This window comes from Chlorocebus sabaeus, chromosome 17 (genome assembly GCF_047675955.1).
Source record: "Chlorocebus sabaeus isolate Y175 chromosome 17, mChlSab1.0.hap1, whole genome shotgun sequence".
In the NCBI taxonomy this organism is placed as follows: Eukaryota; Metazoa; Chordata; class Mammalia; order Primates; family Cercopithecidae; genus Chlorocebus; species Chlorocebus sabaeus.
This window is the reverse complement of record NC_132920.1, coordinates 37,380,590-37,408,068: the sequence shown is the minus strand read 5'-3', so window position 1 is coordinate 37,408,068 and position 27,479 is coordinate 37,380,590. Positions and strand designations below refer to the sequence as shown.

The 27,479-nt window shown below is 42.1% G+C and overlaps 2 protein-coding genes and 1 non-coding gene across 3 annotated transcripts in view; 2 read left to right on the top strand and 1 right to left on the bottom strand.

The window, feature by feature from the left end:
- The window catches only part of TBC1D22B (TBC1 domain family member 22B), a 73,528-nt gene extending 54,583 nt beyond the window's left edge, over window positions 1-18,945 (bottom strand). The window contains exons 1-2 of the mRNA XM_007972753.3: window positions 18,761-18,945; window positions 6,584-6,640 (exon numbers count right to left, since the gene is read on the bottom strand). Coding sequence (XP_007970944.1) covers window positions 6,584-6,640; window positions 18,761-18,816 — 113 coding nt within the window. The 5' untranslated portion in view covers window positions 18,817-18,945. The remainder of the gene's footprint in view (window positions 1-6,583; window positions 6,641-18,760) is intronic.
- A 15-nt stretch (window positions 18,946-18,960) lies between these two features.
- The window catches only part of TMEM217 (transmembrane protein 217), a 42,562-nt gene continuing 34,043 nt past the window's right edge, over window positions 18,961-27,479 (top strand). Inside the window, exon 1 of the mRNA XM_038006031.2 lies at window positions 18,961-19,167. The gene's annotated coding sequence lies outside the window, so the exon portion shown is untranslated. The remainder of the gene's footprint in view (window positions 19,168-27,479) is intronic.
- On the top strand, window positions 26,491-26,594 carry LOC119626884 (small nucleolar RNA U13). The gene has a single exon (XR_005243075.1). It is a non-coding gene; the product is annotated as a small nucleolar RNA U13 (small nucleolar RNA).

Genomic DNA, 27,479 nt, shown 5'->3' with positions numbered 1-27,479 from the left:
AATTTAAAAGGCAGCTCTACCCTGAGGAAAGCAGCTTTCATGGAGGAAGGGGTTGGTTTCACCTACAAAAGGGGAAAAGTCTGAAGACGAAACAAGGTTGGTGAGAACCACCCACAAGAATGAAAGAGAAGGCCGGGCGCAGTGGCTCACACTTGTAATCCCAGAACTTTGGGAGGCCGAGGCAGGCAGATCACCTGAGGTCAGGAGTTCGAGACCAACTTGACCAACATGGTGAAACCTCGTCTCCACTAAAAATACAAAAATCAGCCAGGTGCAGTGGTGCACACTTGTAATCCCAGCTACTCAGGAGGCTGAGGCAGGAGAATCATTTGAACCCAGGAGGCAGAGGTTACAGTGAGTCATAATTGCGCCACTGCACTCCAGTCTGGGCGACAGAGCAAGACTCCATCTCCAAAAAAAAGAACGAAACAGCAAAGCAAGAAGTGAAAGGTACTTTGGTTTACCACTGACAGAAGGCAGAGAATCCACAGACCAGGAAAAATAAACAATAATGGGTAAATTTAAGGCTCTGAAGCTTTTCCATGTTTACTAGTTATACTCTCTCCAGAGGAGATACATAAATTCACACATAAATATCGGCTACTCACTGGCTACCAGACCCTATGCTAAATTTTATATATACCCATTTTCTCATCTAATGCCCATTAATAATCCTATGAGGTGGGTATTGAGCAGGCAGTGAGGTCTGGATTCAAATCCAGGTCTACCTGACTCCTGAGCCAGCGTGTGCTGCTAACTACTTACTCTACCTAGAAAAAAGCAGCTAAAAAGAAGAAGGCCAGGACCTAGAAGGATCTGCAGCCTAGGAAGAGAAGTCGCCAAGTAAACTGAGCCACACACCACCACAGCTGTAATTCTCCCCAACTATACACAGCCAATAAGCCCGACTCTCACACCCTGTAGGAAAAAAAAAAATCTCACCTTGTAGGAAAAGACTTAGGTCTGACACACACAGCCTATTCTGAGTAGACAGGAAAGAAGCCACATCTAGGCATGGGCTCCTTGTAAGAGAAATGTCGCCCCTTTCTGTTGACCCCAGTAGTTGCAGCAAAAAGTTAATCCAGGTAACTCCAGCGAGGGATGCTTTCGGTTTATACATTCCATTTAAACACAGTTCGAAGTAGTTTATACTTAAGGTAAAAGAATGCCACAGTGTAGCTTGAAGTCTAACCAAGATTATTTATTATAATTATTATGATTGAGATGGATTCTCACTCTGTTGCCAGGTTAGAGTGCAGTGGTGTAATCTCGGCTCACTGTAACCTCCGCCTCCCAGGTTCAAGCAATTCTCTTGCCTCAGATTCCCCAGTAGCTGGGACTACAGGCGCATGACACTACGCCCGGCTAATTTTTGAATTTTTAGTAGAGACGGGGTTTCATCATGTTGACCAGGCTGGTCTCGAACTCCTGTCCTCAGGTGATCTGCCCACCTTGCCCTCCCAAAGCACTGGGATTACAGGCATGAGCCACCACGCCCCACCTTAACCAAGATTATTGAAACACAACTCTATCAAAGTCACAATCAAACTGGCCTCTGATGAACACCTTCACCATACCTCCTTACAACTGTACAGCAAATCACAGTTTAGAAAGCACCTTTGCAGATACTTCACGCAATCCTCACAAATCTGTGAGGTAAGTCTTACTATCTCTACTTTCTGAATGAAGAAACTAAGGCTCAGAAAGTTTCAGTAATTTGCCCAAGGTCATGAAGATGGTAAGTGGCAAAGAAAAAGGGATTCAAGAAGTGTAGGGAATACTAAAAATTTCAAAAACCTAATAAATGGCACATTTGACTTGGTAAAGTACTTGGTGATGAGTACCTTAGTAACACAAACACCTAAGGGTATGTTGAAAAAGAGTGGCCACAGGTTACACTGGTTAGGAGTATAAAAGATCAAGCATTCTGTCATTTGATCATACTACACTGTCTTACTGACACAGATGTTCTACTTAACAGAATTTTCTAGAAAAATGTTTGACACTGGCAAGTGATATGAAGTAAGTGGAGAAATTTAGTAACAATCAAATAAATTCAGGTATCTTAGTAACTAGTGTGGCTCCATATGAACTAGTTATATAACTTGGAATTAGGACCTAGCATACTTGAGCATCAGTTCAGAAAACAATAAACTCAGAAGCTTGTTATACCATCAAGTGGCCAATGGAGCTGCTCAGCAATGAGACTAGTTTTATCTGAGCTATAAAAATTATTGCAGGCAATAGTATCACTAATAGTAATCATTTGGCAAATTAAAGTCAATATACATGGACAGGGAATGACTTCCTGTGCTTGTGCAGTTTAGATGATTGAAGACCCAATGTAAAGGCTTCTGCTGTGATGTGTATTAACCACAAAGTAATTAATGATGGGCTGAAGTGGAACGATAATCATGTAGCAGAGAAAGTCATAAAAATGTCCTAACAAAGGTACTAAAATAGAGGCGATAAATGTTTTATGGCAACAATCTGAAATTGTAAAATGGTCTGGTGCAGAGGTAGACGTGGTTCCATGTTGTAAAATATCAGTATCAAACCACCACATACATGAAAAAGGGAACCAATTAATCCAGTGACAATTAAATTCCTCCCAAACTGTAAAGCTAAGTAATTACTCCTATTGAAAACATGACTGAAACTCTGCTGAGGGATCAGTGAAAATATTCACGATTTTATATCATTAACAGGTGAGAAAATAGTAATATATAAAGTTTGCCTTGGCAGTTTGGGATATGGAAATATTCCTGAAGATCTGTCCTAAATACAAAATTAGGAAAAGCTCAGTTGATGACAGGTGCATGGTATGGTGACAAGGTATGGTGATCTTGATCAAAACATAAAATGGAAAGTACACTCAATGCCTTATATATGAATGGATGAACGGATTTATAGGTTAGCCACGTGTTTGTCAAAGGTTGTGCTAGAACAGATCTATGAACAATCAATAACTCCTGACTGTGACCAGAATGGTTGTGGCTACATGTAACATAATACTCAACTATGATCCTTAAATCGTAAGACCACAATGTAGGTCTAGGCTGTTGTCTTTGCTATTTTCGTTGTTTTTTTTTTTTTTTTGCCTCGGTGTTACAAGTTGGCTGCTATAGCTTTCAGAATCACACTCACACTACCACGTTCAAAAGCATGAAATGCGAGTGGCAGCCAAAAGAGGGTTTCTTCACAGAACTGTCTCCCATTCTGACCAAAAAAGAAAATCTTTCCAAGAACCCTCCCCCGGGAGACTTTCTTTGGCCAGAACCAATGAGATGAGACCACTCTATGCCAGTCACTGGGATTACTAAAGAATTATCATGAAAGGCTTAAACCAATCTTAATACCTCCCCTAAGTGCATTGTTGCTTACTCAATATCTGAACAAAATTATGGTTCTTGAGCATGAAAGAAGCAGGCACAGGGAAGACTATCAGGTAGGTAACCAGCAGTGCCTGCCTCACTGGCCAACAGACCAGAAAGTCGATTCTTGATAAAACCAAAGAATAGTAGAATTCATTCTATTTAATGTGACGATCACACAGACATCACAGAAAACATGCTCCCCTTAAGAGCTAACAGCCACATACGGTGGCTCACCCCTGTAATCCCAGCACGCTGGGAGGCCAAAGCAGGTCGGTCACTTGAGTCCAGGAGTTTGAGACCATCATGGGCAACATGGTGAAACCCCATCTGCACTAAAAATACAAAAATTAGCCAGGCATGGTGGCCCACGCCTGTAGTCCCAGTTACTGTGGGTGGGGTTGGGGGTGAGGCATGTGGGAGCTGAGGCAGGAGGATGGCTTGAGCCCCGGAGGTCAAGGCTGCAGTGAGCCCTGATCGTGCCAGTGCACTCTAGCCTGGGCAACAGAGCAAGACTCTGTGGGAAAAAAAAAAAAAAAAAAAAAGGCCGGGCACATGCCTGTAATCCCAGCACTTTGGGAGGTCGAGGCAGGTGGATTACTTCAGTTCAGGGGTTTGAGACCAGCCTGGGCAACATGGCGAAACTGTGTCTCTACAAAAAAATACAAAAATTAGCCAGTTGTGGTGGTGCACACCTGTAGTCCCAGCTAGTAGGGAGGCTGAGATGGGAGGACTGCTTGAGCCCAGGAGGTGGAGACTGCAGTGAGCCAAGATGACACCACTGCATTCCAGCCAATAGAGTGACCCTATCTCAAAAGAAAAAAAAAAGAAGACATAACGAAAGGTGGAAACCAAGGAACATTAAAGAAAAGCCTGCTGTTTAAGTAAATGAGATAGTTTCATTCCTTCATTCAGTAAATATGTACTCAGTGCCTACTGTGTCACATGCTGTTCTAGAGGCTGTGAGTACAGTAATAAACAAAACAAAGTCCCTGCTCTCAAGAAATCTATACAATAGTGGTTTCTGATTTGAAAAAAAAAAAGTGTGCACCTTGCAGACAAAAACAGCAGTCATGTTTCCTCAGTAATTCAGAAGACTGTGCCTTATACATACACCAAATCGCAAAAAGAACAAGTTGGAAGAATTATAGAAAGTGCACCACATACTCAGCTAGGTTATTTTTTACATTTTTAAATACTGGTAATATATATTTGAAATAGCATTCTTCTAGGTATTCAAAATACTTTAATGTATATTATCCTTTTTTTCTTTTCTTATTTTAAAAACCACTTTATTTATATATTTAGAACAGTTTTAGGTTCACAGCAAAATCCAGAGGCAGGTACAGAGATTTCCTATATACTCCCTTCTCCCACATAGGCACAGCCTCTCCATTATGAACATCCGCCACCACAGTGGTACATTTGTTACAACTGATGAACCTACCTACACTGATACATTATAATCACTCGAAGTCAGTAGTTTTAATTAGGGTTCACTCTTGGTGTTATACATTCTGTGGGTTTGAACAAATGCACAATGACATGTATCCACCGTTTTTTGTTTTGTTTTGCTTTGTTTTTTGAGACAGTCTTGCTCTGTTGCCCAGGGTGGAGTGCAGTGGCTTGATTTCAGCCCACTGCAACCCTCGGCTCCTGGGGTCAAGCAATTCTCCTGCCTCAGCCTCTAGGGTAGCTGAAATTACAGGCGCCCGCCACAAGGCCCAGCTAATTTTTGTATTATTATTAGAGATGGGGTTTCACCATGTTGGCCAGGCTGGTTTCAAACTCCTGACCTCAGGTGATCCACCCACCTCAGCCTCCCAAAGTGCTGGGATTACAGGGATGAGCCACTGCGCCTGGCAGTATCCGCCGTTTTTATACTATCATACAGAGTAGCTGCACTGCCCTAAAAATCCTCAGTGCTCCACTTATTCATATCTCCCCTCAACCCCACCCCTTGGCAACTGATTTTCTCACTGTCTCCCTGTTTTGCCTTTTCCAGAATGTCATATAGTTGGAACCATAATTGTACATTATCTTGACTTCCCTATTAAGACACAGGCCCCAGGAAAGTGAGAACCTACGTCTGTATCTCCCAAACCATTCAGCTTTCATTACAAACAACAACTTTCCCAGAAACTAGTCTCTAAAATTAAGCATGCCCCCAAATAGAGGCCAAAGTTCTTAGAAAATCTCACAAGGTGACCTACCCCCTCATTTAAGTTCACTGTGGCTCAGTGATAGTCCATGAGAGACAGATGGGATAAAGGGATAATCGGGGGTATGGATACATAGCCACACATCTTGGATTTAACTAGAGTCTCTGTTGCATTTGAAAATAATTTATTAGAGTTCTAGAGATATAGCCTCCTAAATAGCTTTTATTTATTTATTTATATTTTTTTGAGATGGCATCTCACTTTGTCGCCCAGGCTAGAGTGCAATGGCATGATCTCAGCTCACTGCAACCTCTGCCTCCTGGGTTCAAGTGATTCTCATGCTTCAGCCTCCCAAGTAGCTGGGATTACAGGTGCCTGCCACCATACCCAGCTAATTTTTGTATTTTTAGCAGAGACAGGGTTTCACCGTGTTGGCCAGGCTAGTCTTCAACTTCTGACCTCAAGTGATCCACTTGCCTCGGCCTCCCAAAGTGCTGGGATTACAGACATGAGCCACCGTGCCCAGCCCTAAATAGCTTTTAACTCTTCTGCACATATGCCTGGGTCTCTTTGAGTGTGTCAAAGGGAAAGAGGAACTAAAGAATGTCAGCCTACAGTTATATTCTGTTGCCCTAGTTCTCATAGTAAAAGTGAGGAAAAGGTGGCAGACCTACCTATATCCAGAAGCAGTGAGCCTCAGAAACCAGATCTCCTGCTAAAAGATCTGGAGGTCATCAATCTTCTGGTTTCAGGGACAGCATTTAATCAATAAAGACGTTTTGACCATTCTCTTTTGACCAAAGAATCCAATACCAAACCCTACATATACCAGTTCCCAATATAGGAAAACACAAAATCTCTAATGGATGTTAATTTCCCATTTAGCAACGGACCATTTGGAAGTAAGAACATTGCTCATCTCCTGGTACAAAATAGGGCAGAAGAGAAGCTAAAAAAGGTCAAAGTGGAAACTGTCATTTCAACAAAATAGGGGAGGGCATAGGAGTGACAGAAGTAGATAGATAAAAGGAAAATGTCTTGACTTACTTTTTGGTGAGCCGAGGGTCAAGAGGAGGATGCTGTGCTCCATATACAGGCTGGATGCTAAAAGCAGGGGAAAAAAAAAGGAAGAAATAAACTGTTAGTTTAGTTGGGAAACTAAATATGTTGGCTGAGTGCCATCTGCATCACAAAACTGGATGGGACTTTGAGAAATAGGTTATCTCTAATAACTGTACTCAAGTCATCCCCCAAAGAGAGCAATCTTCCCTTTAAAAAATATATTTGATAATGTTCATTTTCCCTGGTGAAGTTTCAGTGCCTTACACACCTATGTGTAAAGAAGGCAGGATAGAAAGGTAACGGGCTTTAGAGCTGGAGAGAGCAGAATTCAAATGCCAGTTCTGGCACTCAGTACCACTATGAACTTCAGCAAGCTTTTTGACTCCTTTGAACCTGCTTTGCCATCTAAAGTGGGAATACTGCCTACTTGAAAGGCTCATCGGGCTAAAAGACAGTGAAGGGTGACCTAAGGAACTCACACACTGCAGGAGGGGTATAAAGTGACATAACCACTTCAAAAAACAGTTTGGCCATATCTAGGAAGAATGAAATATGCACACCCTAAGACCCAGTATACCTACATGTATTAGGAAATATATGTAAGACTATTCAAAGCACCATGGCTCCTCTTAGCCCCAAACTAGAAATAACCCAAATGTCCATCAGTAATGACAAGAGAAATCAATTGCAACACGTTTATACAGTACAACATTATATGGCAATGATAATATACGTGAAGTAGGGCTTCAAGTAACAATGTGGATGGATCTTACAAATGTCATGTTGAACAAATGAAGTATAAGAGAATAAATACTGTATGATTCTACTTATATAGACTTCAAAAACTGACAAAAGTAGTTTCTACTGTTTAGGGATGCATGTAGAGTAATATTATAAAGAAAGAAAGGGGCCAGGCGCGGTGGCTCACGCCTGTAATCCCAGCACCTTGGGAGACTGAGGAGGGCAGATCACGAGGTCAGGAGATCGAGACTATCCTGGCTAACACAGTGAAACCCGGTCTCTACTGAAAATTTAAAAAAATTAAAAAAATAAAAAAAAAAAGAAAGGAGTAAATGATATAGTTCCCTCTGGGGGAAAGAAATGAAGAGACAGCAAATAGACACAGAAGTTTCTGGGGGTGTTTACTTTGTGATTATTCATTAAGCCATCATACCACACATTTGTGCTTCATGTACTTTTCTGTAACATATCACAAGTAAAAGAAAATGAGCTGGATGGGGTGGTTCCCACCTATAATCCCAGCACTTTGGGAGGCTAGGGCAAAAAGACTGCTTGAGCCCAGGAGTTCGAAACCAGCCTGGGCAACAAAGTGAGACCCTGTTTCTACAAGAAAATAAAAAATTAGCTGGGCATGGTGGTGCATGTCTGTAGTCTCAGCTACTTGGGAGGCTGAGACAGGGGGATTGCTTGACCTCAGGAGTGTTCAGACTGCAGTGAGCACACCACTGCACTCCAGCCTGGACCCTGTTGGAAAGAAAAGGGAAAGGGAAGGAAGAGAAGAAAGAAAATGAGAATAAATGACTTGAGAATAACTATATATCAAGCCAAACTATTGTTTAAGTATAAATGTAAAACAAAAAACAGACAAACAAACAAACAAAAAAAAACTACTTTCAACATATAAGAACTCAGGGAAAGTGTGTTCCTTAACTCCTGCCTGAAGAAGCTGTGAGAGAACTTTAATCATGAGATAGAGAAACCATGGCAAAAGGATTGGTGGAGAGCCCTGAATGAATCCAACCTTACAACTAGGTCTTACATTTGAGGCAGAGAATGTAAAAGTAATATAATTGACAAATGTTAAAAGGAGGAAAAAATGGACAAATGAAGTCCATTCACTTCTTCATCTTTTACTGACAGGGCTCAGAAGATATTTAAAGCAGATAGCTCAATGTGCAAATCTATGTCACTACCTCCTTAACATTAAATCCTAATGTAGATTTGCAGATGTTAATAGAGGAATGTGTATGTTTTATGACAGAAAATAAAACCAAGAAAAACAATATAATCAACTAGAAGGAGGTGGAAAGAGAGGGGTGAGGAATATACTTACTAATTTCATCATTGCTCATGGTAGGGAGTCAACGGGTACTGTCTGAAGAAATATCGTATAAAGTTACACTTATAAACATAATCACTAGAATAAAAAGATAAATCTTCCAAATTATCAGTATATATATATATATATATATATGCCCTCCCCTCAAAAGCAAGCATAGTCCACATAGTGAAAGATTTTTTTAAGAAGAAAATATTTTTAAAAGGTCAAGCATGGTAGCTCACATCTGTAATCCCAGCACTTTGGGACGCTGAGGTGGGAGAACCGTTTGAGGCTAGAAGTTTGACGAGCCTGAGCAACACAGCAAGACCTTGTACCTACAAAAAATTTAAAAATTAGCCGACTGTGGTGGTGCATGCTTGTAGTTCTAGCTACTTGGGAAGCTGAGGTGGGAGGATTACTTGAGCCCAGGAGTTTGAGACTACAGTGACCTATTATGTCACTGTACTATAGCCTGGGCAACAGAGTAAGTCCTTATCTCAAAAAAAAAAAAAGGGCAAGGCATGGTGGCTCACACCTGTAATCCCAGCACTTTGGGTGGCCGAGGCAGGTGGATCACGAGGTCAGGAGATCGAGACCATCCTGGCTAACATGGTGAAACCCTGTCTCTACTAAAAATACAAAAAAAAAAAAATTAGCCGGGCATGGTGGCAGGGCCTGCAGTCCCAGTTACTCCGGAGGCTGAGGCAAGAGAATGGCGTGAACCCGGGAGGCAGAGCTTGCAGTGAGCCAAGATCACTCCACTGCACTCCAGCCTGGGCGACAGAGCAAGACTCCGTCTCAAAAACAAACAAACAAACAAACAAAAAAGATGAAGAAAATATTAAAAATTGAACTAAAACTAAATAATCAGTTATTCCAATAAATATAAAGGAGCTAACTTACCTATTAAAAGAGAAAGGATAATTACCAACAGGAAAGTAGTTAAATAAATTACAGTACATCTTTTAAAAAGAATGGGGCAGTTCTGGCCAGGTGCAGTGGCTCGCACCTGTAATCCCAGCACTTTGGGAGGCCAAGGTGGGCAGATCACCTAAGGTCAGGAGTTCAAGACCGGCCTGGCCAACATGGCGAAACCCCATCTCTACTAAAAAATACAAAAATTAGCCGGGCATGGTGGCAGGTGCCTGTAATCCCAACTACTCAGGAGGCTGAGGCGGAAGAATCGCTTGAGCCCGGTGGCGGAGGTTGCGGTGAGCCGAGATCATGCCACTGCACTCCAGCATGGGTGACAGAGCAAGACTCCGTCCCAAAAAAAAAAAAAGAATGAGGCAGTTCTATATTCACTGACATGAAATAAACTCAGACATTAACTGAAAAAAGATACAGAACTATATGTATGACACCATTTTTGTAAAAATCTTTAAAATAGATATATGCATTTTATGTATGATTAGGTCTATGTATTCACAGAGTATCTGAAAAAATACAAAAGACACTGGTAGCAGCAGTTTGGAATAGGAACCAGATGACTGGAAGATGATGGGACACCAAAGAGCCTCAGTTTTCACTGCAAACCCTTTCTGATTTAGTATCATGTACAAGTATCACCTTTATAAGAAATAAGCAATCTTGAGAAGGTTAGAAGGTTCAAGTGGGATGATATGTCAAAAGCCCTTCAGCATAATTCCTGGTGGGTGGTAATGCTCATTTAATGTTAAGCAAGAAGTGACGTAGATTTGCGAACGTTAGAACACTACCCAGCAAACAGTGCCCAAGAAACGTTGATTTTCTTCCTGCCTCCCATTTTTATAATTTAATCCATACCCAACATTTAGAAATTGAAACAAACTTACCAAATACTTGTTTCACATAACAGAGGTGATCCTAAAGGATGCTTTTAAATAAAAATATAGCCAATTCAATCACTTTCACATTAATTTCTATTAAGATTTCAGAGGAAATCTTATATATAATCTTTAATTTATGAATACAGTCCCTACCTCTTTAGCTATAAGAATCTTTACTCCCTAAACCTCTCTGGAAGATTAATATGTGTAAGCGAACTATTACATATATTACTACAGAAATACAAACTCTGAAAACAATACTAATTGATGTGTTTAAAGGGTTTCCTAGGCAGAGAGAAAAAGAAAGGAATCAAAGAGTAAAGGAAAGTTCTGCTGAGAGAGGAAGGGGGTGTTAGACACGGACACCCCTACCTACTGCAAAAAAAAATCCCAAAGGGCTACTGATATGTACATTAACAGCTGCAAATAACCTAAGAGTATACCTGAATTATTCAAGTCCACAAGCCCTCCTCACAGTAAAATATAAAATCAGAGGATAAACTGCACGAAGATCTCAACAGGCTGGTTAGGTAAGGTGAGTGGGTAGAAAAATAAGAGAGGGTCCTTAGATCCTCTCCTTAAAGGAGTATTACCATCTGCGAGTAACCCAGGTAGAAAAAAAGTAAACGTAATTTGTGTAGGCCGAAGGGCCAGAGGCCATCAATTACCATCTAGGAAAGGAATCTTACAATCACAGTAGACTATTTTTTTAAAGCTGTCAGCCCAAGGTGCTGGCATAGCCAGAAAGGCTAAGATAAATGATGGCCTTTATCAGCAAAGGCATCAGAGCCCAAATTGAATTTGTTAACATATTCTTGAACTAAACCATTATGTATCTAAACCTGGAACACTTTGTATAATAAATCAGTTTACTGCAGCTTAAAAAAGACAGGCAAGGAGTTAGAAAAGAGAAACCAAGATGATCACAGAGACTAAATGGAGATAGACCAGAAGAGCCCAGTGATCAAGGTGCTCAATTTCCTGACATTTATAATTCACCTATCACTGTCTGTACCATCCCTACTCCTTCCAAACCCAAACTCAGCTCTAAGAAAGGCTGATCTCCACTCCACCTTCCAAACGTATTAAACCCATTATTAAATAAGGCTCTTTTCCCTACTTGGAATGCTTTTCTATTTTCTACATCTCTTTTCAAAACTGTATCCATCCTGCAACATTCTCTTCAAATTCTACACCCCTCATGAAACTTTCCATATCCCTACCCCCAGCATCTACTAACTCATGTCTTCTCTAGTTCCATAACATACATAAATCAAGGCTGTTATTACTTTTTTAAAATAAACTAGATTTAGATCATAATATAAGACACAATCAGGGCTGGGCGTGGTGGCTCACACCTGTAATCCCTATACTTTGGGAGGCCGAGACAGGCAGATCACTTGAGTTCAGCAGTTCGAGACTGGCCTGGCCAACACAGCGAAACCCCGTCTCTACTAAAAATAGAAAACTTAGCTGGGCTTGGTGGCACACACCTGTAATCCCAGCTACTCAGGACACTGAGGCACAAGAACTGCCTGAGTCTGGGAGGTAGAGGTTGCAATGAGCCGAGATCATGCCACTGCACTCCAGCCTGGGTGACACAGTGAGGCTGTCTCAAAAAAAAAAAAAGAAAAAAAAGAAAAAACAAAAAAGACACAATCAGATAAGCACTCAACATTCAGCCTAAGCAATAAGACATTATACAGTCAAAATCCCAGCCGGGCACAGTGGCTCACACCTGTAATCCTAGCACTTTGGGAAGCCGAGGTGGGGGAATCACCTGAGGTTGGTAATTTGAGACCAGCCTGACCAACATGGAGAAACCCTGTCTCTACTAAAAACACAAAATTAGCTGGGCGTGGTGGTGCATGCCTGTAATCCCAGTTACTCAGGAGGCTGAGGCAGGAGAATCGCTTGAACCTGAGAGGCAGAGGTTGCGGTGAGCCGAGAGTGTGCCATTGCACTCCAGCCGGGGCAACAAGAGTGAAACCCCGTCTCAAACAAACAAACAAACAAACAACAACAACAAAAAACACCCTGGCATACCCCTCCCTCCCTTCCTAGGAAGTTGCTCTACTGGATCTGGCATTTTTCACACTCATTTTTATATTTTCATTTTCTGTGTATGTATCCCTAAATAATATATGATTTTGCATGTTTTTTAAACTTTACATAAATAATATCACACTGTAAATATGACTTATTTTGGCTCTAAATCATGTTACTTTAAATTTTACTTAATTCCATGGCTAACTGGCTGATCTCTCCAACACAAGTTAAAAAAATACAAAACATTAACTCTAACACAAGTGAAAAAGCATTTAATTGACATTTTCAAACACAAAGAAAAGTACAGAAAATGATATAATAAACATCCATGAACCCATCACTCCGATTTATAAATGTTAACATTTGTCACGTTTCATTTAAGAAAAAAAGTGTTAGGCCGGTCATAGTAGCTCACGCCTGTAATCCCTGCACTTTGGGAGGCCGAGGCAGGTGGATCACAAGGTCAGGAGATCCAGACCATCCTGGCCAAAATGGTGAAACCCCATCTCTACTAAAAATACAAAAAAATGAGCTGGGCATGGTGGCAGGCACCTGTAGTTCCAGCTACTCAGGAGGCCAAGGCATGAGAATTGCTTGAACCTGGGAGGCGGAAGGTGCAGTGAGCAGAGATCAGGCCACTGCACTCGAGCCTGGCAACAGAGTGAGACTCTGTCTCAAAAAAAAAAAAGAAGAAGAAAAGAAAAAACAAAGTGTTAGACTACTGAAGCCCCAGTTGCAGTCCCTAGTCCTGTTCCTTCACTTCCCAAGAGATAACAATTACTCTGAAATTGGAGGGGATGCCTCCCATCTGTTTTTATACCTCTACAGATATTCATATATCCATAAACAATGCACAGTATTTTTTGTTTTTAAACTTCACATAAAACACAGCACATTGTACATATCATTCGACATCTTGCTCTTTGCATTCAACAATGTGTTTTCACCCAATTCCACATTTAAGTTTGTCTGATTACAAATGTAACATATGTTTAGTGGAAAAACCAGAAAGTCAATCATACACAGCCTCTTCTCCCGGGAAGCCATGATGCCAAGCAGATTTTTTAGTGGTGCCATATCTTTTTCTGTAGCCCCCTTGCCACCTGGCAGAGCATGACACATATCAGCAGGCACTTAACAATATTTAGTAAGTGAAGATTAGATCTCTACAAAACCTAGGCCTCTGCTTAAGCTAGACCTAAAAACCAGAGGTTAACACACTGCATCTTGAAGAAAACACACCACATATGCAGAGAAAAGAATGCCATGGAATATGCTGTCACACAGACAAAATGGAACAAAAGTTCTGATTAACCTCCGTCACTCTCTTTAATAAAACCAACACCATAAAATGTACTGACATAGCTGTTTTGACTAGTTGGAACAGTGCAAACATCTTGGTAGGAAAAATCAACAGGTGTCTGTTTAGCACTGATAAAACAGCTAGTACAAACATGGGAAAAAGACCTATCAAATTTAAATGCCAAATGTGTTGGCAACTGATCTAGGTTCACATACTCACTCCACATTAGTCTTCCAGAACAGGTGATCTATGCTGCTTCAATGATAATTTGGTATCTTCTAGTCACTCACTCTACCAGTAAAACATCTCCAAGCCAAGAACAGGTTGTAATGTACCTGCCCAGACAGGCTATGACTTTTACACTAAGTCTCCTGTCAGATTCATTATTACTTTAGGATTGGGTTCAAGTCCTTAACTTGGCCTCTCCTTCCAACAATGAAGGGCCTGGAAGACTCAGGTAATTTGGATTTTGGCCAGACACAGAGGCTCACGCCTGTAATCCCAACACTTTGGGAGGATGACGTGGGCAGACTGCTTGAGCCCAGGAGTTCATGACCAGCCTGGGCAACATGGCAAAACTTGTCTCTACGAAAAATACAAAAATTAGCCAGAGCTGGGCACGGTGGCTCACACCTGTAATCTCAGAACTTTGGGAGGCTGAGTGGGGGCTGGATCACTTGAGGTCAAGAGTTTAAGACCAGCCTGGCCAACATGGCAAAACCCCCTTCTCTAGTAAAAATACAAAAATTAGCTGGGCATGGTGGCATGTGCCTGTAATCCCAGCTACTTAGGAGGCTGAGGCAGGAGAATTGTCTAAACCTGGGAGGCAGAGGCTGCAGTGAGCCAAGACCAGGCCACTGCACTCCAGCCAGGGCAACAGATGGAGACCCTGTCTCAAAAAAAAATAAATAAAGTGATTTTTTCTTTCTCCTGTGCCCAGGCTCTAGACACACACACACACACACACACACACACACACACACACTGATCAAAGCTTTTTTTCCCCCCACAGGTTTGCGCCACCACGCTCAGCTAATTTTTTTGTGTGTTTTTAGTAGACACAGAGTTTCACCATGTTGGCCAGGCTGGTCTCGAACTCCTGACCTCAAATGATTTGCCTGTCTCAGCCTCCCAAAGTGCTGGGATTACAGGTGTGAGCCACCACACTCAGCCAGATCAAAGCTTTTCAATTTCAGTTTCAAAAACTAAAGCAAGGAGAGAAAACAAAAATGATAGCTACTATCATTGTAACTATCATTCTTGTAATAGCTAATATTATTGTATACCTCCTAACCAATTATTATGTATTATCTCATTTAATACTCATAACAGCCCCATGGGGCAGATACTCTGTCCCTATTTTAGAGATGAGGAGACCGATGCACTGAGGAGTTAATTAAATCCCTTAAGATCACATAGCTAGAAAGTAGAGCTGGGATTTGAACCTAGGCAGCCGGATTTCAGAGCCTGCATTTTTTTTTTTTTTTTTTTTTTGAGACGGACCCTCGCTCTGTTGCCCAGGGCTGGAGCGTAGTGACACAATCTCAGTTCACTGCAACCTCCGCCTCCCAGGTTCAAGAGATTCTTGGGCATCAGTCTCCTGAGTAGCTGAGACTACAGGGGCACACCACCATGCCCAGCTAACTTGTATTTTCAGTAGAGATGGGAGTTTTACCACGTTGGCCAGGCTGGTCTCGAACTCCTGGCCTCAAGTGATCTACTCTCCTCAGCCTTCCAAAATTCTGGGATTACAGACCACCACACCCGCCAAAGCCTGCATTCTTAACAATGGTACAGATTGCCTCTTATCTTCTAGGCATCAACACAATGACCATTTGATGTGCTAAGTACACAGGGCTCATGTGAATAACTCAGAGAACTTAAAAAGATGTTTAGTTCCACCAAGTTACCACATGACCCAGCAATTCCACTCCTATTTATAGGAGAAGAATAGAAAATATATATCCAAACAAAAACCTGTGCATAAATGTTCATAAAAGCATTATTCACAATAGCCCAAAAGTGAAAACAATTCAAATGTCCATCAACTGATGAATGAACAAAATGTGATATATCTACACCATAGAACACTATTCAGCTATAAAATAAAAAGAAGCACTGATACATACCACAGCGTGGACAAGCCTGAAATCACTGTGCTTAGTAAAAGAAGCCACTCACAAAAGGCCTCACATATCATATTACTCCATATATATAAAATGTCCAAAAGAGGTAAATCCACAGAAACAGAAAGTAGTAGTTACCAGGGTCTGGAGTGGGGTAGATGGGGAGTGACTGTAAACAGGTATGTAGTTTCTTTTCGGGATGATGAAAATGTTTTGAAATTAGTGGCGATAGTTGCACAAAACCATCTGTACTATAAATGAATATACTAAATACCACTGAAATGTACACTTTAAAAGAATGAATTTCATGGTATATTAATATCTCAATAAAGCTGTTATTTTTAAAAAGAATGTTTCATTCATTTGTAACTTGTTATTTTATGTAATAAAATTTTTATTTGTTGTCACTAAGGTTGTTGGATCATGATCAGACAGAAAGAATCTTGTCATCGCTTTGATTTTTCACCTTTCAATTTGCAATGAAGAGTAAAGCAGTTACATTTCCAAGTTGCCATGCGTCTAGTACAGTCATTTGTGTCATTTCCCCACCCAGGAGAAAGTTTTTCTTCCCTAAGACCGAAAGAGTACAGATGCAAAAGTTCTATTCTTGAGAAAATGCTCTAATATTTTCTTTAAATCAAAGTACCTTTCTATCTAAAAGAACCTTAGTTTTCTCCCACGACCAGAGGCTCATGGGCTTTACTGCTAAAAGCACACAGCTGAAAAATATTTCTCTTTACCAAGTAAGGTACTAAAAATTATTATTAATTGTGACAATATTTGAATACCTTAAAACAAACAAGGAAGACAATGAGCTGGGGTAAGGATCTGAGTAACATTCTTTTAAATGTTTACTTGCTCTAATAATGACAGTAATATTAATAACTACTGTCTTCTGAGCAACTATAATGTGCTAAATAAACACTGTCCTAGGTTCTTTACAAATAGGGTATTTCACTTAGTCCCCACAGTAACTCTGAGGAAGGTATTTTTATTTCTCATTTCATAGATAAGGAAACTGAGGCCTAGATAGATTATTTGTCTTGGTCACACACACAGGAGAGCCCAAATAGTAACCCAAGTCTTTCTGAACTCAAAAGTTCTCTATTTCTCTATATTCTTCAAAATGAAAAGGGAATCCAGAAGCTTGAAGAAACTGAAAAGACTTCTCTTCCTATCTCAGAAAAGCAGTGCTTTTAAAAAGCTGACTGTTCTTATAGTCAAATACAGGAAATACAGGAAAAAAAGATTGTTAATAGCAACCACCAGTCAGAAGGCACAGAAGCCCATGCCATGTCCCACATCTCTTGCACTGCTTCCTGATACAACTGTCTTCCTATTGATTCTGATTATAATCTTAGGATGTCAAAATTTAATGATCTCACTGTGGAAAACCCCAGAGAATAGCAGTTAGCACAACTAGAGAGCTCACTAAACCAGGAAGGAAAAGGAATCAGTTGGCAGGAAGTGGTGCTTACCTAAAAACACAGAACATCTTTAACAGTTATATCAACACCGCAAGTCCGCAGCACTTTAATCTGAAGTTATCTTTCTATTATTTAATAAGTATTACTAAAAGCTGATTTCCACCTATTTTCCATATGTCTACTAGGATCCTTAATAAAACAAGACTCTTGGCGGGGCATGGTGGCTAATGCCCACAATCCCAACACTTTGGGAGGCCAAGGCAAGAGGATCACTTGAGGCCAGGAGTTACAGACCAGCCCAAACATAGTCAGACCTTGTTTCTATTTCATTGGGGGAAAAAAAAAAAAAGTAAGGCTCTAACTTAGACACTATTGACCCTCATCTCCCTCTTGCTTAAAAAAAAAAAAAAAAAAAGTCACGAGTTCAAAAGATCATCCCAGAAAGAAAAAACCTGAATATTAGAAAAGGTAGCACGTGGGGCACAACCAAACATGAATTTCATCACCAAGTAGACTGTGGCTGGCAGAAATCTTAGATTCACGACTGAAATACACATTCTTCCTTATACTTCTCAGGACTTTGCCCAAAATAAACTAAAACAGTAAACCAACAGTAGACTGATGAATGGATAATTTGCCAAAAGTCTCAACATATACCACAAAGAGGGTGGGAGTAGTCTTAGGAGGTCTGCTCTCCAGCTAAACAACTGAAGAATGAAAGAATTTAGTGCATTTGCACAAGAAGTGCATTACAATACAGGGGAGGAAGAAGTCACTTGGGGTTGGACAAATCCTTAGAAAATGCCAAAGGAATAACCTGATTCTGTGGTCGCCTTGTAATAATTCCTAGTGGGAAAGGCCAACTCAAGATAAAGTAAGGTCGGAGTCCAGAATTGTCCTCACTTTTCCTGCCTAACCCTCTCGGCAGGCGACCCCAAACTCCCACCAGAACCCTTCGGGTAAGTGCCGAGCTGGGGGAGCAAGCCATCCTCGAGCGACCAACCACCTGTGCGTGGTGGAGACCCCTGAGAGGGAGTCCTAATTAGAGTGGGAAGCAGCTCTGGGGAGGAACCCCCGAGACCAGGGCCGACACTGACTACTCACCCAACTCCACTCCCCTTTACGCCCAATCTTCGGCCACCTTCTCGCTGAGGTCACCCCTCCAGAAACCTCCGCCCCCAGACCCCGGTCTACACCCACATCCAGCCGTCCCCAAAGCTCGCTGTTCGCTCCTCTGCCTGACAGCTGCCCTGCCGCCACCAGGCAGCCCCAGCTTCCCCAAACCAGTCTTCCGGCCTCGGTGGCGTCCCAGGGCCGCGGGATTTAGGGATTCGGATCTGGAAGGGTTTGGTCCAATCCCCTCTCCCTCTCAGCGTCCTGGGCTCACCTCCCCGGCAGCTTAGCGCTCCTCTTCCAAAACTGCTTGCTGTTCTCAGCGGCCATTGCTCTGGCAGGGGGAAGGCCTTGTAGGCGGGCCAAGGGGTTGCCTGGCGAGATGCCCCCAGACCCCGCAATCTGAGGGCCAACCCAGGCCGCTTCCCCGCCGCCGGTCACCCGCTCCCAGCTCCTGGGGACGCCATCTTGGATGTGGGCACCCCTCCACCCAGCACCGCTGCCATTGGTGGGCTGCGCAAGCCGTGGACGGGCCGACCAATCGGGAGCCGGAATCCTGCAGGCCGCTGAAGCCAAGCGGTAACGTCAGGGTCTGGGCACACAGGTGGACGGGGAAGGCGGAGCTTGGACGAGCAGAGAGGCGGGACTCAAAGTTCCTAACCCGCAAGAGGGAAGAAGCAGGTAAAGTAAGGGACCTATGGGAAGGAAGAGAGGGGATTATCTTCTTCGTGAGGAATGACGTTCCTGAGTCTAATATTTTTTGGCAAGAGAGAGCATACTATGTATTTATATATAGGAATCTTTGACCTAAAAGTAAAGGCCCATGTGTTTGTTGTGGCCCATTTTTAACATCTCTCAACTCAATGACACTCTGGTTATTACCCTCCCTTCCTCGTTCCGTTTAGATGTCCATTCGTTTTTCTGAAGGTCAGCAGGGACCCGATAGCCCGGGATTGCTAACTGCTCAACACGTGAGCAACGGTTCATCAGAGTCTCCCTCTCCCTCTGTTTATTGAAAACGATTGAAGGACTTGTGCTGTGGGTGAAAAATTCAAATGATCTAATCCCTATGTCAATACATAACTCTCACTTTCTGACTATGCTAACGGTGTATAGGAAATGGTTTATCATAGCTGTCCAACTCAGATTACCAAATACGATTTCTTTGCAGGACACAGTATAGCTCCATCTTGTGAATCACAAAGTTAAGGATGTATCTCCTCCCGGCCCCACCAACATCCTTAATTTCCCTTGTTAATCTGTTATAAATCTTGCACCCTTGAATTTATTTTCAGTCTAATTTTCCCAGACAATGAGATTTAATATTAGCATTTTGAATCCTTTGAATGTCTTGTCGGTGTTTTTTGCTGTTTTTGAGTTTCTGTGGTTGTATTCCGTGGTGATTTGGGGAGAGAGGGAAAGCGGGCACCAGTCCAGAGTGGTTTTTGTCCCATCGAAGGACTGTTGAGGTGGGCTGCGTGTCCCCCACTCCCACCCCCACCCTCCATTTACAGCTACCACATGTACTTCCACATATTGGAGAATACATAAAGACCCGACCCCCGACGGGTATGTCCTCCAACGACGGTTTCTACATTACTCCCATTTTCAAGCTTCTTTTGTCCCCTAATTTTAGAATTATAGGATTGGATGACGAGGGCTATTTTTACTTCTTCTGAATCTTTCATGCTTTTATAAACTTTCATCTTATTTTCTTCATGGGCATTTAACCCAGGAAAAAAAAGAAAGAGAAAGTCCCTGTATTCTTTTAATCATTTTACCTGCCATTCTCTGGCACTTTTTTTTCTTAGGATGCAGTGACCAGCACTGCACACTAAGCCCAAAGAGGGATGTACTGAGGCTTTGTTAAGGTTGATGTTTTGTCTTTATTCTGGACAGCCAGAACTTTTGCTGGCTGTTTGGGCTTTAGAAGAGTTGATGTCTTGAAGGAGTAATCTAAAACAACTTCTAGATTCCTTACCTTGGTGGCAACCAGCAATTCAGAGTTCATTGTCTTAAAGGTATCCTCTGGATTGTCTTCCCCTATGTGAGCTGCCATACACTCATCCATGTGACAAGATACTTGCCACTTTCCAGCTTACACACATGGTTTTAGAGATGTTCCAGAAACTGTTCCCTATTGATTTGACATTTTACTATGTAGAAAGCAAAGTATAATTTGTGTACCTAGAAATATCTCAAAATACTCCTTTTTCTTAATCTTTTATGAAATGTTAAATAACACTGATTCCCAGGGAGTGTTGTTAACAGTGCTCAACCCAGAGAAGCCCTATTATGTCTACACTTTGTTTTCTATATCAGTTTCCCCTCCAAGAGTTTTTAAAAATTCACACCAGTTACCTGGTAATGACTTTTTAAATAGTATTTGGTAGGGAAATTGAGATCGTTGGAACCTTTTTCACCACTACCAGTTGGTCACCCTAATCTTCACCAACCACACACCCGCTTACAGCAGCCTGCTATTCGGCTCCCTGCTTCCACTCTTACCCCGTTAGAGTGCATTCCCCATACAGCAGCCAGAGAGACCTTTTTTTTTTTGAGACCAGGTCTTGCCCTGTCACCCAAGCTGGAGTCCAGTGACATGATCTCAGCACACTACAACCTCCACCTCCCAGGCTCAACCAATCCTCCCACATCAGCCTCCTGAGTAACTGGGACTACAGGCACATACCACCATGGCCAGCAAATTTTTTGTATTTTTGTAAAGATTGAGGTTTCACCATGTTGCCCAGGCTGGTCTTGTACCCCTGAACTCAAGCAATCCATCAGCTTTGGCCTCCCAGAGTGCTAGTATTACAGGTGGGAGTCATCACACCCAGCCCAGAGACATTCTGTTAAAATGTAGACCATATCATGTCACTCCTCTGCTGAAAACCTTGCAATGGCCCCCACTGTCCTCGGCATAAAATCCAAGCTCCTTAAAGACCCTACATGACTTGGCTCCACTCACCTCTCCAGCCTCATCTCATTACACTTTCTGTGTTGCTTAATCTGCTCCAACCATGCCCATTGGTCTTATTGCTGTTCCTTGAACACCCTAAACATGTTCCTACTTCAAGGCCTTTGCATTAGCCATTTCCTCTGCTTGGACTTCTCTTCCCCTAAATGCCTTGCTTCCTCATTTCATGCAGGTATATACCCAACTGTCTTTACCTTGTAGAGACCCTCCCTAACCACCCATCTTAAATACTGGCTACACTGCTCTATTTTTCTTTTTCTTTCTTTCTTTAGTTTTTTGACACAAGGTCTCACTCTGTTGCCCAGGAGTGCAGTGGCATGACCACAGCTCACTGAAGCCTTGACCTCCTGAGCTCAAGCAGTCCTCCTATGTCAGCCTCCCAAGTAGCTGGGACCACACTGCATGCTACCACACCCAGCTAATCTTTTTATTATTTGTAGAGACAGTCTCCCTATATTGCCCAGGCTGGTCCCAAACTCCTGGGTTCAAATGACCCTTCCTCTTCAGTCTCCCAAAATGCTGGGATTACAGGCATGGGCCACTGTGCCTGGCTCTATTTTTCTTTGAAGCACTATCACTACAGGCCATATTATGTACTTGTTTGCTGTCCATCTCTATGCGCTAGAATAGAGGCCCCCTGTCTGTGTCCTGTTAGGAACCAGGCCACATAGTAGGAGGTGAGCAGCGGGTGGCATGCAATCATTACCGCCAGAGCTCCGCCTCCTGTCAGATCAGCAGCAGCATCAGGTTCTCATAGGAGTGTGAACCCTATTGTGAACTGCTCATACAAGGGATCTAGGTTGCACATTCCTTATGAGAATCTAATGCCTTGTGATTTGAAGTGGAAACATTTCATCCTGAAACCCCCCTCCCGCAAAATTTTCGTGGAAAAGTTGTCTTCCATGAAACTGGTCCCGGATGCCAAAAAGGTTGGGGACTGCTGCCCTAGAATGTGAACCCCACTAAGACTGGGACTTTGTTTTGTTTCCTGCTGTATCCTCAGCACCTAGAATAGTGTTTGGCACATAGCGAGTGCTTAGTAAACGTTTACTGAGTGAAAGAAGGAAGAATATAAATATTTCTTGTCTTTGAATTCTATGTTGTTCACATATTTTTTTGTTAGGAAAGATGATAGAAACAGTGTTTCCTAACCCCTAGTAGGATATGTCCACTTCACCAATGATTCTACATCTTTGCCTACACTCTTGGTTGAGGAACAGTCTTCTCTGAGAAAGATTGTATTCTTCAAACTCTTTTGCAGCTTTAAAGGAATGTGCCTGTACCTGGAATGATGAGGGAAGGAGCCACCCACCTAGTCAGGAGATTAGTTGGTAGCTGTCATCAAAGGGCTGATAGCTATGACAGCCACTCTTGTCCAGCAAGAGGTGTAAACCATTGGTTTGAAGTTCCCGAGAGGTCCTTAGAGGCATTCTGATGGAGGTCCTTCTTGGCAGACATTCACTGGTCCACTAGACCAGTGCTTCCTATACTATATTGCACATGTGAATCACTGAGGATTATATTAAAAACCTAGATTCTGATTCAGCAGGTCTGAGGTGGAGCCTACAACTCATAATTTCTTTTTTTTGTTTTTTGTTTTGAGACGGAGTCTGGCTCTGTCACCCAGGCTGGAGTGCAGTGGCCTGATCTCAGCTCACTGCAAGCTCCGCCTCCCGCGTTTACACCATTCTCCTGCCTCAGCCTCCCGAGTAGCTGGGACTGCACGCGCCTGCCAGCACTCCCAGCTAGTTTTTTGTATTTTTTAGTAGAGACGGGGTTTCACCATGTTAGCCAGGATGGTCTCGATCTCCTGACCTAGTGATCCGCCTGTCTCGGCCTCCCAAAGTGCTGGGATTACAGGCTTGAGCCACCGCGCCGGGCCACAACTCAGAATTTCTAACAAGCTCCCAGGTGACACTGATGCTGCTGATCCATGGACCTCACTTTGTAGCTCTTCTGTTACTAATATAGTATGGCCTGTGATTGTTGAATTTATCTGAAGAGTTTATTCTGAAACTATAAGTAGAGGCTTCTCAATATTGTTTACCTGCAACTTTTTACTTTTCCCCCTTCAACTTCATCTTCATTCAAAAGAGGGTTAAACAACTTAAAATGGGGCAAACTATAGTTAAGGGATGAGATATGCCTGGGTTGACTGTGGACTCAAAAGAGGTAGGCATATCCCAACCCTTAGAGAAAGTTTTATGAAAGAGATAATCCTTGAGTAGGGACAGAAAAGGAAGGAGAAAGGCCTGAAGAAAGTGACTATAGGAGGAAAGTCACTTCAGGACAGGAGCTCCAATGGGAAGATAAAAATAGAGAAAAAAAACCTTTGGACTTACAGAGAGATCACTGGCAGACTTTAACCTTAGCAAAGGAGTGAAGTGGAAGGAAGGAAGTAGACATTGTGATGAGGGGAAGGGTTAAGAAATGAAAGCAAGAAGCAGCCCTCACAATGCACTGTGCAATGTTGGGCCACCTAAGAGATAGTGAGGTCAAGCTGGGATTTAACAGCAAGAGAGCTTTACAGTATCTTAACGACCACTGTAAGAGCCAATGCAGAGATCAGTTATATTAGAGAAGGCAAGGGGATAAGCAAAAAGACTGAAAAAGCAAGAGGTTATAGGAATAAAGAGAGGAAGAGAGAGTTTTCAGAATTTGGGGGTGAAGGGAAAACTAGGTATTTCATTCCTAAGAATTTATTCTAAGAAAAGAAGTCGGCCGGGCGCGTGGCTCACGCCTGTAATCCCAGCACTTTGGAAGGCCAAGACAGGCGAATCACGAGGTCAGGAGATTGAGACCATCCTGGCTAACACAGTGAAACCCCTTCTCTACTAAAAATACAAACAAACTAGCCGGGCGTGGTGGCGGGCGCCTGTAGTCCTAGCTACTCGGGAGGCTGAGGCAGGAGAATGGCATAAACCCGGGAGGCGGAGCTTGCAGTGAGCCGAGATTGCGCCACTGCACTCCAGCCTGGGCGACAGAGAGAAACTCCGTCTTAAAAAAAAAAAAAGAAAAGAAAAAGAAAGAAAAGAAGTTACCGTACCTGGCAAGAAGAAAGGGGAAAATCTCTGTGTACAAAGATATTCTTTGCCTTGCAACCAATAATAAACAGGGAAAAATGAAAAGAATATGAAGATTTAAACATGAAAAGGCAGTTACGTAAATTATGGTGTGCAGTTTATAAACTTGAACCATGTTGTACCATTAAAGACGGCGAATTTGAATGCTACATAGCACATCAAAAAGGTGTATGAAATGATGTACGGCAGGGAAAAGGTAGAATATAAAATATCTTTGCATGCTTTCAGTAAGAATATATGGGTTTTGTCAAAGATTGGAAGAAAACGTTGAAAAAAATAAGCAAATTTTGGTAGAGGGTAGAATTATACATCTTGGTACTTCTGGAACTTTAATGTTACCATTTCATTTATTTATTTATTTATTTATTTATTTATTTAGAGATGAGATGTTTTTGAGATGGAGCTCTGTTGCCCAGGCTGGAGTGCAGTGGTGCCATCTTGGCTCACTGCAAGCTCCGCCTCCCGGGTTCGCGCCATTCTCCTGCCTCAGCCTCCCTGTAGCTGGGACTACACGCGCCCGCCACCGCGCCTGGCTAATTTTTTTTGTATTTTTGGTAGAGACGGGGTTTCACCGTGTTAGCCAGGATGGTCTCGGCCTCCTGACCTAGTGATCCGCCCGCCTCGGCCTCTCAAAGTGCTGGGATTACAGGCGTGAGTCACCGCGGCCGGCCACCATATTTTAAAATTATAAAATATACATCGCCTGGGTACAGTGGCTCACACCTGCAATCCCAGCACTTTGGGAGGCTGAGGCAGGTGGATCACTTGAGCTCAGGAGTTCGAGACCAGCCTGGGCAACATGACAAAACCCCATCTCTATCAAAAATACAAAAAATTAGAGAAGTGTGGTGGCACACACCTGTGGTCCCAGCTACTCAGAGGCTGAGGGGGAGGATCACTTGAGCCCAGGAGGCGGGGGTTGCAGTGAGCCGAGATCGTGCCATTGCACTTCAGCCTGAGAGAGACCGTATCAAAAAATACACATATATACACACACACACACACACCCCTCACGCCCCTCACAACATATACATGTTGACATATGTGTGTATGCATATATATGTACATACAGGTATATGTATGTTATGTATGTATACATATATGTATATATGTCAACCAGGGGTTGACAAACTTCTTATAGCAAGGGCTGAATTGTAGATATTTTTAGACTTTGCCAGCTATATGGTCTCTGTTGCAGCTATTCATCTCTGCCATTGTCGTGTGAAAGCAACCATAGACAATAAATCAGCTCTCGGAGCTGTGTTCTAATAAAACTTATTTTATCCACATAGAAATTTGCACTTTGTTACATGTCATGAAATATTCTTCTTTCAAGTTTTTCAACAATTAAAAAATGTAAAATCCATTTTTATCTCCTAGATCATATAAAAATAACTTACCAGATTTGGCCCATCATTGGTAATTTGCCATCTCCTGCAATAAATAATAAAGAACAAATAAGAAAAAGATTAATAAACAAAAAATCTCAAAATATAATTAAAGTTCCATTTTGTTCCTCTCTGATCTCATTCCCCTCCCTCTCTCCAGTGGAAACCACGATCCTGAGTTACAAGTTCAGCATTCCCATGCGTGTTTTAGAGTTTTATTACATATGTATGTATCCATAAACAACATGTTTTTCATGTTTTGAAACTTTATAAATAACATCATACTGTACATATGCTTCAGCAACTGGCTTTTTCACTCAACATTCTGTTAATACGTTGAGCTCTAGTTTACTCATCTTAACTGCAATATATCATTCCATTATGTGAATATTCCTCAATTCTCATTTCCAGTTATTTTTATTTTGAGCATTGCTCATTCAACACTTTTATACATTATCTCATGGAAATTTTTCTCTAGTGCAGTTTTTTTCAAATGATGGTTTCTCAAGTGTCTTAGTCCATTCAGGCTGCTATAACAAAATATCATAGATCAGTCTTTTTGCAGTTCATAAGCAAGATGAGTGGGTGTTCCTGCCCGTGTGTGAGATGTGCCTCCCTCAAACCTTGTTAAGATGTCAGCACATTAGCTGTCTGACATGAAAAAATAAAAACCAAAATATCATACATTGGGTAGCTTGTAAACAGCAGAAATTTATTTCTCACCGTTCTGGAGGCTGGGAAATACAAGATCAAGATGCCAGCAGATTTGGTGTCTGGTGAGGGCCCATTTCCTGGTTCATAGGAACACCTGCTGGCTGTGTCCCCACATGGTGGAAAGGGCCAGGCAGCTCTTTGGAGCCCCTCTTAAAAGGGCAGTAATCTACCTTCATCACCTCCCAAATACCCCACCACCTAATGCCATCATATTGGTGATTAGTTTCAACATATGCATCTAAATCCAATTTTGAGGGGACGCAAACATTCCATAGCATCAACTACTAGTGAGTTAAAGTGAACTTAAAGGTTAGGACCTTTAATGAAATAGAATAGACAGAAATAGAAAAGATCAGAATGTGTTGCATGTAATATGGGCATTGTTTTGCAAAATATTTTCCCAGCTTTTTTACGCTTACACATACATACGTGTGTGTGTGTGTGCACGCACGCCTGAGAGCGAGAGATACTTGGTTTGATGTAAAATGTACTTCTCAATAAGAGGTTGTGATCAGCATGTTTGAAAAGCAGTGCTTTAAGGTACAGTACTAGGAATATCTAGGAAAGGCATTGCTGGATCACAGAACATGTACAACTTCCACTTTACTAGATGGTGCCAAATGTTCTCCAAAATGGCTTTTCCAGCTTATCCTCACAGCAATGAGTGTGAGTTTCCATTGCTCCACGTCCTCACCGGTAGTAGAATCTTTTCATGGGATGTTAAATATATCACACACACAAAAGAATTTATAAAACTGATGTGCACAGTTTGATTAATAACATTTGCATTCGTGTACCCACTCCCCATGCTATACAGTAGGATATCAC